Genomic DNA, 14,255 nt, shown 5'->3' with positions numbered 1-14,255 from the left:
TGTAGGAGACAGTGTAGGACACAGTGTAGGACACAGTTTAGGAGACAGTGTAGGAGACAGTTTAGGAGATAGTGTAGGAGCGGGTGTAGGACACAGTGTAGGAGACAGTGTAGGAGACAGTGTAGGACACAGCTTAGGAGACAGTGTAGGACACATTGTAGGAGACAGTGTAGGACACAGTTTAGGAGACAGTGTAGGAGACAGTGTAGGACACAGTGTAGGACACAGTTTAGGAGACAGTGTAGGAGACAGTTTAGGAAACAGTGTAGGAGACAGTGTAGGACACAGTGTAGGAGACAGTGTAGGTAGTAGGCCTAGGAAGTCAACCAGGCAAGTAAGATAATTGGAGACAAACCATTGCAACTTCAGGACATATACAACTGCTCCATACCATGACCAAAAAAGCAATTCAGATTTACAATGATTCTACCCAACCTCTGAATTTGCAGACTGCTATGGACATTTTTAATAAGAAAATGTTTAAATAAGAAAATATTTAAATAGTTCACCTTTTGCACTGTTGACGATCACTGTTGCTGTGTTTATGTGAATGCATTTTATATTTTAATGCATCTGTGTATTTTATGTAATGCACACACGCACGAACGCTAGTATTGCACAGTCTTGTCAATTAAACAATAAACGATAAGATCAGCTAACTTGCCAAGGCATTGAACCATGTGATATTTAATTGGTGTTATTGCAATGTTTCAACCTTGTGTTATTTATATATCCTCTAAGGACTGGGTTAATTAAATAACATTGTGTGTGTGTGTGTGTGTGTGTGTGTGTGTGTGTGTGTGTGTGTGTGTGTGTGTGTGTGTGTGTGTGTGTGTGTGTGTGTGTGTGTGCGTGCGTGCGTGCGTGCGTGCGTGCGTGCGCGTGCGTGCGTGCCAGCCTGCGTGCACCCATCTAGAGACTTCTGCAGAGTTGGCTTCAGGCTTCAGGGTCCAGCACTCACTGCCGTATAGGAGAACAGACTCTACCGTTGCGTGGAAGAAGCTGAGTTTGGTTTGACACTAACCACCAACCTGCCACTGACCCTATACCTGCCACTGACTACCAACACTGACCACCACTGACCACCAACCTGCCACTGACCACCAACCTGCCACTGACCACCAACCTGCCACTGACCACCAACCTGCCACTGACCACCAACCTGACACTGACCACCAACCTAACACTGACCACCACTGACCACCAACCTGACACTGACCACCACTGACCACCAACCTGACACTGACCACCACTGACCACCAACCTGCCACTGACTATAAGGCGAACCGATTTGCAAGTTTATTGCGGATCTCATTGTCTCTCGTAACGTACAAAAGTATTGGCATCAAAATGTACTTAAAGGAGAATTCCATGCTAGAATGCTTTCTTATCTTTCTTACCTTTCTTTGTAGTTGTTACGTCCCCACCAAAGAGGCCCAGGGGTTTTTTTGTGCAAAAACTCCTTATTGGCTATTTTCCCTACCATAAGCGAATTGAATGGGGCTATGGGGTGTTATGCTAGTTCGCTTATTTCCATCGAAAGAAGTAGTAAAGTGTGCCGCTTGGGATATTATTTACATTATGAAGAGAGGATATATACAAAGAAATTATAATTTTGAGCGATGGAAATAAGCGAATTAGCACAACACCCCATAGCCCCATTCATTCAATTCAATGCAATTAATTTAGGGCTTATGGTAGGGGAAATAGCCAATAAGGAGCTTTTGCACAAAATAACACCTGGACATCTTTGGTGGGGACGTAACAACTACAAAGAAAGGTAAGAAAGCCTTTTAGTATGGAATTCTCCTTTAATGTACCAAAAGTATAAGTAGTCTACTCATTATATAGAATATTGCCCATTTCAAATGTCTAAAAAATCTTTTGAAAATAGCTGATCTACAAGCTCACAATGCATCGCAATCCGCTATTTTAAAATGGCTGAAATGTATATAAGGCTGAAGTGGTTAATGTATGTTTTGTCTACAAAGTATTATTCCAAATAAATGGAGGAGTAAAAGTACAATATTGGGATTCGAGATGTAGTGGAGTAGAAGTTAAAGCATTGGAAATGACAAATGTTCAAGTGAAATACAAATACCTCAAAATTTAACTTAAGTACTTAAGTAAATCTACTTTGTTACTTTCCACCACTGATACCTGATATGTTAAGCCCTTCATCTGTGTGTGCCTAAAGGCCCAGATTGGTGTTGTGAAAGATTGCATAATGTCATCATCTGGCACAGGGGAAGGCACTGCACTGTGTATAAAACCTAACAACTGGACAATGGTGGGGGGGTTGTTAGACAGAGGAGGACCGTCATGAGGGCTTCTTTAGACATACAACTGTTTTCATACTTGATGATGTTCTCTTGCTTCTCTCCTTTGTCTTCATCCTCGTCCTCTTCTTGTGAGTTACAGGCACCGTATAATCCTGGCAGAATGTACAAGGCTGGAGATGTGCTTCTTGGTGGTTTGTATCCATCCCACGTCTCCTCTGTGTTCCCTGAGCTGACTTTCACACAGTCCAAGGAACAGAAGCCCACCTGCAGTCGGTGAGTATCACGAATAGCCAGCAAGACAACACCAACCTTTCTTTGATGTATAGAAACATGATTAGTTGATGTGTATATTTCTACAAAGTTATAAGCTGTCGGGTGGAAACCTTCTCAGAACATGTGTTTGGATGGATCTAGGGTAGTTATTATTTAGTCACAAGCACTTTCACTTAAATATTTTCTTCAAAAATAGCACAATATTTTTTTTTGTCACACTGTAGTATGACAAAGTAAGTAATTTATTAAACAAAACGTTTAAATATGGAGATACAAGGTTTCTGCCCGACAGAAATGATATCCAAGGCTACAGTGTAATTGTGTGTGTTAGTTTTTACATTCCAGCGTTCAGATGGGCACAGATCATGGCTTTTGCCATCACTGAGATCAACAGAGACCCCAGCCTGCTCCCCAATGTGAGTCTGGGATACAGTATCTATGACACCTGTGCTACGGTTGGAGTTGCAGTCCCTGCAGCGTTGTCACTGATCAGTGGGAGAGAGGAGCAGTTTACACTGGATCAGAGCTGTGTTGGGTCTCCTCCAGTACTTGGAATTGTGGGTCCTAGTACCTCAAAAAGTTCTATTACCCTCTCTAGAATATTAGGTGTATACAGAGTGCCCATGGTAAGTTCCCTATCCCCTTTCACCATAGCCTATTTTCTCCATATTTCAACTTGTAATGCTTTTTTAATGCCTTATTTCTTCATTATGCTAGTGTTAGACAAAAGTATCAAACACAGCCGATGAACAAGGTCAAAGTGTGACGTTTTTTGAGCTTGTAGGCTGCTATTTTTCTTTCTTATTCTGTCTTTTTTTCCCCGCCTTTGTTTTACGTGAAAGTGGTAAGTAACTGCCCTTGGCCTGTGTTTTACAGGTCTGTTGGTTCATGGTACAGAGTCAATCACCTCTGTACAATTAGAGCCTGTCCTTAAAGTCAAGGCAGGTAAACTAAACAGACCTACAGATGTGCCATTCCAACTCTTCACACTTTACTGATTTTCTTGAAGGTTTCTAAAAATGCATGTCTTCCCTGCAGGTTTAATGTTAATGCTACTGCTTTGCTACTGAAAAGAAGTGTCCAGCAGAGGAACAATATCTATTTTAGGATCATTTACATTGACAATGCCCCCTTACTGAACGGTTCTGTTTCTGACAATCTACTGAACTGTTCTGTTTCCGACAATGCACTGACATTCTACTGAACTGTTCTGTTTCTGACAATGCACTGACAATCTACTGAACTGTTCTGTTTCTGACAATGCACTGACATTCTACTGAACTGTTCTGTTTCTGACAATGCACTGACAATCTACTGATCGGTTCTGTTTCTGACAATGCACTGACATTCTACTGAACTGTTCTGTTTCTGACAATGCACTGACATTCTACTGAACTGTTCTGTTTCTGACAATGCACTGACATTCTACTGAACTGTTCTGTTTCTGACAATGCACTGACAATCTACTGAACTGTTCTGTTTCTGACAATGCACTGACATTCTACTGAACTGTTCTGTTTCTGACAATGCACTGACATTCTACTGAACTGTTCTGTTTCTGACAATGCACTGACATTCTACTGATCTGTTCTGTTTCTGACAACGCACTGCATTCTACTGAACTGTTCTGTTTCTGACAATGCACTGACAATCTACTGATCTGTTCTGTTTCTGACAATGCACTGACAATCTACTGAACTGTTCTGTTTCTGACAATGCACTGACAATCTACTGAACTGTTCTGTTTCTGACAATGCACTGCATTCTACTGAATTGCCAATGGCAGGACATGTAAAGTTCTCAAACAGCATATCCGAATCTCTGGCCAGCATCCTCTCCACAGTATTGGAAAGAATCATGTTTGTACATCTGGAAATGTTGGTCTTTACTGCAGATAACCAGTTCAGATTAAAAAAATTACCCGGGCACAGTGTTATGCATTTTTGCAATTAAGGAAATGATTGCCAGCTACAGTATTTCCACTACCTTCCTATGCTACATTGAAACTTATTGAGCTTTTGACAGGATAAACCAAACGGTTTCAGAAGCTGCTTGTGGCATACCGGTATATCTAAGCACATTGTGCATATACATGGATGATCTATCTAGTGAATTAAATAAGTGCAATACAGGCTGTCTTATACAGTAGGTAACTATCATTAATCACCTTATGTACGCTTATGACCTGGTCATCATGAATCCACACAGTGGAGGGTTAAAAGCAGCTATAGAAAGTGTCGTCAAATTATGGCCATGATCATGACATCATTTTTCAGTGATAGGCCCCATGAAATCTATTTTTTGTATTCTTTGTGAAAAAATGATGAAATATTGAAGAAGAGTAGCTCAAGTTGCCATGCATGAATTGCTGTACTTCAAATATATTTTGATGAGAGATATTTCTTTATGGAATATTTTACATTGGGTAAAATATACCTGTGTTTAGTGATGGTGCAACAAAAAATATTCTAGTCTAAAGATGAAGGAAACATAGAGTAAAAAGCCACATTTCCATCTACTTCCAGCCAAACCTCAATGAACAAAAACACTGTGATGAAGTTACAACAATTTACAATTTAGGCATTTAGGCAGAGCGATTTACATTAAGCAAGAACAAAAAGCATCGCAATACATCACATACATTAAACGTAGTTATGATGAATCATACGTAAGCTGAGAACGTAACAGTGGAATATCTATATAATGGAACTATGCATGTATGCTCTATAGTGCTATGTCTACATAAAAATGCTATTAAGTCTACATAAAATGCTATCTATAGTCTACATAAAAAATGTCGGGGCTACGGCAAGTGCTAAGTGCCATGATGGAGTCACAGGCTTTCAAACCACGGTGTAAGAGGCTGCAGTTCTGATGGTAATGGGACGTGCATTACATAGTTTTGGAGCCAGAAGAGTTTGGGACGTGTGGAGCGTTGTCCCGGCGTTTTTAGTGAAGGTACTTCCAGCTTCCCTGCTGGCTGATCTGAGCGCTCGGGAGGGTTTGGGGTTCGATCAGACTTGCAAGATATGGGGTTGCCATACCTTTGGTTGCTTTGAATGCCAGCATCAGAGTTTTGTACTCTGTGCGGTCAGCGACCGGGAGCCAATGGAGGGAGCGGAGAAGGTGGAGACGTGTGAGAATTTTGGCTGGTTGAAGACCAAAATGAGGCTTCATTCACAAAATGTGAAGAGAACATATAATGAACAGATTATCACAAGTGATAAAGTAAGTGGTTAATACTAAGTTGACATCAGGCCATACAACCTTTTTGAATACAATAACAGAAATCTTGTTAAATCTGTTGGCCGCAGATGCATTAAGCAGGGGCCGCGAGTTGATTAGCACTGCCCTGAGGGTACCAGACGCACTGTTGAATACCTATGATCTAGTACATTACAGAATAGATATGTTGTATTTGTTTTTATTCTGTTTTTCCAGATAAGTTACTATGCAGGTTGTTCCTGTCTGAGCGACCGGACTCAGTTCCCATCCTTCTTCAGAACAATGCCAAGTTTTGTCTTCCAGGTGAACTTCTATAACAATAGATGTGTTGGTATTTAATAGTTCATGTTTCATAAACTGGAATACTCAAACCCATGGGGTGGGCAACTTTGATGTAGGAGAGGGCCACTATATTTCTACGCTCACTCCAGAGGGCCACTATATTTTTACAGTCACTCCAGAGGGCCACTATATTTCTACACTCACTCCAGAGGGCCACACTTATTTCCACACTCACTCCAGAAGGCCACTATATTTCTACACTCACTCCAGAGGGCCACTATATTTCCACACTCACTCCAGAGGGCCACTATTATTTCCACACTGACTCCAGAGGGCCACATTGTGTACACTGTTGGGTAGAAATATCTTATCTCCATTCTAGCTCAACACACATTGCACTGCGACACGTTTTGAGTTTGGGATCTTCTATTTTAGCTAATTTTTAACAGACTCCTGAATTATTATTTGCTAAGATTAATTGGAATCCTGAAAGGTAGGCCTAACAGTTTTATTTAATTTCAAATGCATTTATTTATACTGTTAACTTAAATTAAACGTATACTTAAATTCAAATGCATTGGACAATTCAAATGCATTAGACAATTTAAATTGTAATTGTTCTACTAATATTGACCATTATAGATATAACTAGAACTGCACTGTCGAGTGCCTACTTGTTTGTTGCACACTAGTAGTGCGCAAGCAGAGCACGCAAGTACTGTCGACCACTACAAACTATCAAATCTCAGCTTCTCTGTGAAGGAACGTTTGAAATGTTGAATTATTAGGTTTAGCTATTTGCTACCTACCTGCTTTATGCATGTAAAAAAGTAGTATTATGAAGTATGGTACAAGTTTCTATCTATAAAAGAAATACAGTTTTATCGATTTAGAATTATTCTGGATCCCTTTTTAGTTTCTCAAAGAAAAATAAATCATCGATATCTGATGAAAAAAAAGGTATATAAACTGAAATATAAGATGTTATCACGTATACAGTATAATTATTTAATTATTTATTTTAAATTGTCAATTGCTTTAAATTGACTTAATCTTGGACTATAGTGATATTAATACTAAATGCCTCTGTGTCTTTGTATATGTAATTAGTAAGTTGATTAGCGGAATACTGTGGTTACTTTGCGCCACTTTTGATGCGTATGCACCGTCCCAGCATATTCGATGCGTTTGCACCGTCCCAGCAAATGACGTAATGACTACTTGTTCCTGATACGGCAGTGGTGCCAGATTACATACATGTATACATAGGAGCATTACCTTTAATACTCCCGACACTAAAACATATCGTCATTACATCACCACCAAAAACCAATTACACTCTGGCATTGGGTCCTTCAATCCACATCTTTATTACGTCAGAGCTAGTTATACCAGTTATACCCTGACGTCATATGCTGGGGCGGTGCATACGCATCGAATATGCTGGGACGGTGCATACGCATCGAATATGCTGGGACGGTGCATACGCATCAAATATCGTGCTGGGCGAAACTAGTACTTGTGTTACGATGTGTGTCAGGTTGTGGACCCAGATGCAGAACAAGCAGGCAGGCAGGTAAAGTCCAGTATTTATTAGAGCAAAAAACATAACAGCTTACATGACGAGGGAAACAGCAGGACAAAACAGGCAGGAACACAAAGTAACATCAACTTTGATCTGGCAGTGAGAGAGCAGAATGAGTCTAGTACTTATAGACTACAGGCTGAGTGTAATCAGGCAACTGCAGGCTAACGACAGAATGGAGACAGGTGTGTAACAGGGAAAGAGGCGAGACAAGACAGGCAACAACTAGGCAAAACCGGAAACTACTAAGACACACTACAAAATAAGGGTAACTTACACAGTCAGATCATAACAGTACCTCCCCCCAAGGGATGGGTACCAAACATCCCAAAACAAAACATCAAAATACCAAGCAGGGTGGGTGGAGGGGGGTTGGAACGGAGGGACACAGGCACAAAACAAACATGGGGCAGGCAGGGCAAAAACAGCTAAATAACAGATCTACAAGCTCAAAACAGTAGGAGAAAGAAAAAAAAACACTGGACTGGCCTTATAGGCATGGTAGGACAAAAAAAACTGCATGGGCAAGAACAACACAAAGTCAACACTTGCTGATAGACTTGGGGCAGGGCAAGACAAAAAGGTACACTAAACACTAAACAGTGTTAAGGATGGACCTGGACTATCTGGGGAACTAAATTCTAACCGATAGGGAGACACACAGACAAACATGCAGGCAGACACGCAGTTAGACAGGCTGACAGACAGATAGACAGACAGACAGACAAAAAGGAAGACAAACCAAGGAACTGACAAGTGACCTGACATATAGGTAGACAGGCAGACAAACAAGTAATTTGACATAAAGTCAAATAGGTAGAAAAGTCAGACAGAAGGCTAGAGGACCGGGGGGTAGTCTGACAAACAAAAAAACTAGCGGAGAGACTAGCAGACACACAGACAGGCAGACATAAAGACAAGCAACTAGGCAGGGCAGGGTAACTAGGGCTAGCAGACTGGGCAAAGTGAGAGCTATCAACCCTAGTAACAGGGGGACTGACAAATGGAGGAACACCAAAGACAGGGCTAGGCACTGGGTTAACATGAGGGTTAGGAACAGATTGTGGGTCAGGGAGCTGAAAATCACCCCCGGGGTCCCGCTGCCGTAGTGCAGGCCCTTGACGGGGCCGCACCGCTGCGGGCGGGAGTGCAGAAGGACGTGGCGGGGCTGCAGGCGGGACTGCAGAATGACGTGGCGGGGCTGCAGGCGGGACTGCAGAATGACGTGGCGGGGCTGCAGGCGGGACTGCAGAATGACGTGACGGGGCTGCAGGCGGGACTGCAGAATGACGTGACGGGGCTGCAGGCGGGACTGCAGATGGACGTGACGGGGCTGCAGGCGGGACTGCAGAATGACGTGACGGGGCTGCAGGCGGGACTGCAGAATGACGTGACGGGGCTGCAGGCGGGACTGCAGATGGACGTGACGGGGCTTCGGAGGAGGCGAGCTGCAGCGGCGGGGCCTCAGAGGCGAGCTGCAGCGGCGGGGCCTCAGTAGCGCTGTGCTGCGTCGGCAGCGCCATGGTGTCGCTCTGTGGCGGCGGTGGCCGCGTCTCGGCGTCGCTCGGTGGCGGAGGCCACGTCTTGGCGTCGCTGGGCGGCGTTGGCCGCGTCTCGGCGTTGCTGGGCGGCGTTGGCCGCGTCTCGGCGTTGCTGGGCGGCGTTGGCCGCGTCTCGGCGTTGCTGGGCGGCGTTGGCCGCGTCTCGGCGTTGCTGGGCGGCGTTGGCCGCGTCTCGGCGTTGCTGGGCGGCGGTGGCCGCGTCTCGGCGTTGCTGGGCGGCGGTGGCCGCGTCTCGGCGTTGCTGGGCGGCGTTGGCCGCGTCTCGGCGTCGCTCGGTGGCGGAGGCCACGTCTTGGCGTCGCTGGGCGGCGGTGGCCGCGTCTCGGCGTCGCTGGGTGCCTGTACACTGGGCAGCCAGTTGCACTGGCGGAAGCGACGGCGACCACTCCTCCTCCTTGAAGACCCATGACAGGCAGGTTCCATTCTCACGAACCCCAGCCGTACCACTGGAGAAGGCTGGTCACAAGCCAACTGAAGGCTAGAAGGCTGGGAATCAGTGGAAACAGGAGTGGCCGGCTCGGGGCCAACAGGTCGAGGATGGTTGCTGGCTAGCAAGGATGCTAATATGGAAGTTAATTGTCTGGCCGTTCCATCCACCAATCTTGCGAGATCTGGTCTCTTCTTCATGAAACAAAAAACCTCCTTCAGAGCCATCCTGAGCGCAGTCTCCTGCTGTTTAATACAGGAGGTGTTCTTAACAGCTGAGTCCACATAGCTCTTGATAGCTAGTAGGTCAGCATCAATGTCCTGGAGTTCTGTTGGGTCCATGTTGGCCAGATCAAACTGTTACGATGTGTGTCAGGTTGTGGACCCAGATGCAGAACAAGCAGGCAGGCAGGTAAAGTCCAGTATTTATTAGAGCAAAAAACATAACAGCTTACATGACGAGGGAAACAGCAGGACAAAACAGGCAGGAACACAAAGTAACATCAACTTTGATCTGGCAGTGAGAGAGCAGAATGAGTCTAGTACTTATAGACTACAGGCTGAGTGTAATCAGGCAACTGCAGGCTAACGACAGAATGGAGACAGGTGTGTAACAGGGAAAGAGGCGAGACAAGACAGGCAACAACTAGGCAAAACCGGAAACTACTAAGACACACTACAAAATAAGGGTAACTTACACAGTCAGATCATAACAACTTGCGCGCTCTGCTTGCGCAAGTAATTAAAGCGGGTCATGTTTGCATGTTTGGAATTGTAACAGCTGAAATCTGTCAGGCACCAGAAAGGATTGGACTCAAAAGCAGGCAGCAAAAACTTGTAACGGGTTTTATTAAAGTCAAGGGAAAAGGCAGAGGCGTAGTAGGTAGGGATAGCGTGGGTCAGGGTTCCGGGAAGGCTGTCCGTGGGGCGTCGGTTCCGATAGGGATTAGGCAAGCCGTAAGTCAGAGTTCGGTCCGGGTCCATACACAGTGGTTCTGGGAACAGGCAAAAGTACAAGGCGTCAGGCAAGGGATAACCTGCAGGCCACATAAGTGAACACGGGGGCCACATGTGACCCCTGGACTTTATGATCTAACCTAAGTACATTTCCGTCCATTGTTGGTCCACTCAGGTGCGAGCTATGCTGCAGACTATGAGGTGGTTGGAGTGGACCTGGGTAGGACTGTTGTTCAGTGATGATGATGCTGGCCGTGACGTCGCCCGATTGTTCCAGTCTGGCTTGGACCAGTCTGGTCTGGGTTGTGTGGCTTATTCAGAGGCTCTGCCCTTCCACAATGACCTGGATAAACTCCAGAGGATCGTCTCTGTGATGAAGACGTCCACAGCTCGTGTGGTCATTATGTTTGGATACGGGGCCTATATGCATAATGTCTTGGATGAGGTTTGTGTTACGATACATCTGTGGAGGATGTTAATTCAGGCATTCGTAATTAGAAGAATCTAAAATGAGAATGTATTGAAAGAAAGACATGCCTTTCATTTCTTTCGAAACGATGAACAGGTGGTTAAGCAGAATGTGACAGGTCTGCTATGGATCTTACCTGCCACTTCAGGTTGGTGGGCTGACGGTTATCTCCAGTCTCCTCACTACCTACCATACCTCAGAGGCACCCTGGGTTTTGCCATCCGTCGTGGAGAGATACCAGGTCTCAAGGACTTTTTGTTAAAAATACGTCCTGACAATGACCATGAGGATAACATAGTAAGTATTCTTGGACACAGGACCACAACAGACACACGCCCTTAGGACATGTTGTGTTGTACTTTTTGCACCATTGTATAATTGTACCACTGTAGTATCTGCAAACTGTGAATAATCAATAGATTAATCAATTCATTGTATTTACAGGTATTCTTATGAATTAATTGTGTTCTTTCAGGTGAGGCAGTTTTGGGAACACTCATTTCAGTGTAAATTTTCACCCCTTCCACCAGAGTGGGTGGACGCTGGTGGAAGGGTGTGTACTGGACAAGAGGACCTGGTAATGGCAGAAACTGCCCTGTTGGATATGTCTGACCTCAGGGCAGAGTACAATGTGTACAAGGCTGTGTATGCTCTGGCCCACGCCCTCCATGACATGTTGCAGTGTGTGCCAGGAAGAGGGCCTTTCCCTGGGCACAGCTGTGCCAGTTTGCAGACAATACAGCCATGGCAGGTGGGATATTAATTCAGTTAACCTGTAGGATTCTTTTTATTTATAGTTTATTTGCACATTTAAAAACACATTTGAAAAAACATTATTATTGGGTTGTGCAGGTGAGACTTAGAAAACCCTGTGGGGTTTATAAAGTTAGACCGGCAGTGTCACATTTAACCAAACTGGCAGACCCAAATGCAGACACGACAAGGAGGGCAAAGTCCAAGGGTGTTTATTCAAACAAAATGATGAGCTTGTAGATAGGCAACTGTCCAGAATGAGCTTCTACATTGGCTACTTTTCAGAAAGCTAGCAGGGGCTGCCTAGCAGGTAGGCTGGCAGGCAAACAGGCAGGCAACTGAGGCAGAAGGAAAAACCAAAAAACACTGGAACAAAGCAATAGTAGAGCGTTACCGCACGGAGAACTGTGGGACGATCTGGCAGCGTGTGGCGAGGAAACCAGGGCTTTTATGGAGTGGTGGTGATGAGAAGATGGCAGGCAGGTGAGTGAGATTGGATGATCAGAGCCAGGTGTGCCAATCTGGAAAGCCAGGAACCAAGCCTACGCCCACACATGCTCACACACAGACACACTATCACAAATAGACACACACAGGACACTGGCAGGGGCCGTGACAGGCAGCTGCCGGAGTAGGTGGATGGATTATGACAGATCCATTCCGCTGCTCTGTCTGGTGGTATTTTAAATAAAATACACGTTTACCGCTGTGTCTTCTTGTCTAGAAATGCGGTCATGCCTCTCTTCATTATGCAATAATCACACAAGATGCAGAAGTCTTCCTCACTCCTTAATTTGTGGGTGACATCATGAATATGGTTTTGTTCAAAGGCAATGCATAATGTAAGGGGTAGAGCACATGATTTAGTAATGAGGCTGGTGGTGGAAGATAGCAACTCAGCAACAGGAACACCCCTTGCACAATGCTTAAATCCCCAAATAGTGTGTAGCATGACTTGGGCACATAATACGATCCTCAAGTATGTTTTTAAAGTCTCTTGCTCTTCACCATTTCTAGCTTCTCTATTACCTGGAAAAGGTCAACTTCACCACATCTGGTGGTGATCCTGTATACTTTGATGAGAATGGTGATGCTTTACCAATCTTCGATATATTGAACTGGGCATGGCTCCCTGATGGAAGCACGAAGATTCACAACGTAGGTGTGGTCAAGATGACAGCCTCCGGAGATGAAGAATTCACCCTCAATGAAGACAGAATCTTCTGGAACTTTCAATCCGCAAAAGTAATTTCAGCTTTCACATTTTTTGAATGAAATGTATACTTAAACTGATCATTTTTACTTTCCTCTGTAGCCTCCTCGGTCGGTGTGCAGTGAGAGCTGTTCTCCTGGAACCCGTGTGGCCAGAAGGAAAGATGAACCTGTCTGTTGCTTTGACTGCATTGCTTGTTCCGAGGGAGAGTTCAGCAATGAGACAGGTAGGGTTACATAATGTAGCTACAGTATATGTACAGAAGGTTATAAGAAGATACGTGTCTGTCCCTTTAATCTTTTCCTATTTGTTAGACTCTACAGAGTGCACGAGTTGTCCAGAGGACTTCTGGTCCAGTCCCCGGCGTGACCACTGTGTCCCTAAGAGCATTGAGTTCCTGTCCTACCATGAGGCCCTGGGAATCTCCTTAACAACCATCTCATTGCTAGGAACTTTTGTCTGTGCTATTGTCCTGGGGATCTTTGTTTATCATAAAGAGACGCCCATGGTGCGCGCCAACAACTCTGAACTCAGCTTCCAACTCTTGCTTGCACTCAAACTATGTTTCTTGTGCTCACTCCTGTTCATTGGCCGTCCCAGACTCTGGACTTGTCAGCTGAGGCATGCAGCATTTGGGATCAGCTTTGTGCTGTGTGTCTCCTGCATCCTGGTAAAGACTATGGTGGTGCTGGCTGTGTTCAAGGCCTCCAAGCCTGGTGGTGCAGACATCATGAAGTGGTTTGGTCCTATGCAGCAGAGAGGAACAGTTCTGATTCTTACTTCAATCCAGGCAATAATCTGCACAGCCTGGCTTGTGTCTGCCTCACCAACTCCTCATAAAAACACACAATACTACTCTGAAAAGATTGTCTATGAGTGCAATGTTGGATCAACAGTTGGTTTTGCGGTGTTACTAGGTTATATTGGCTTACTAGCACTCCTCAGTTTCCTCCTAGCATTCATGGTAAGGAATCTTCCAGACAACTTCAATGAAGCTAAGTTAATTACTTTCAGCATGTTGATCTTCTGTGCCGTGTGGATAGCCTTCATACCAGCATATATCAGTTCTCCAGGCAAATATGCAGATGTAGTGGAGGTGTTTGCTATTTTAGCATCTAGTTTGGGCATTTTGCTGGTGCTGTTTGGACCAAAGTGTTATATGATCATTTTGAAACCTGAGAAAAACACTAAGAAGTCCATCATGAGTCGAGGTGCCACCAAGACGTAG

The 14,255-nt window shown here is 44.7% G+C and overlaps 1 protein-coding gene across 1 annotated transcript; it reads left to right on the top strand.

Annotated features, from left to right (window-relative positions):
- Positions 1 to 10,776: 10,776 nt before the first annotated feature.
- Positions 10,777 to 14,255, top strand: LOC308320988 (extracellular calcium-sensing receptor-like; the record flags this gene model as incomplete). Its single annotated transcript, XM_080771745.1, has 6 exons — positions 10,777 to 10,984; positions 11,210 to 11,358; positions 11,537 to 11,812; positions 12,832 to 13,059; positions 13,130 to 13,253; positions 13,342 to 14,255. The coding sequence occupies 6 exons, from the start codon at positions 10,777 to 10,779 to the stop codon at positions 14,253 to 14,255; spliced, it is 1,899 nt and encodes a 632-aa protein (XP_080627871.1).

This window comes from Protomyctophum bolini (genome assembly GCF_963924005.1).
Source record: "Protomyctophum bolini genome assembly, chromosome: 1".
NCBI classification, from domain to species: domain Eukaryota; kingdom Metazoa; phylum Chordata; class Actinopteri; order Myctophiformes; family Myctophidae; genus Protomyctophum; species Protomyctophum bolini.
The sequence above is the reverse complement of the archived record's forward strand: the minus strand, read 5'-3'. Positions and strand labels throughout refer to the sequence as shown.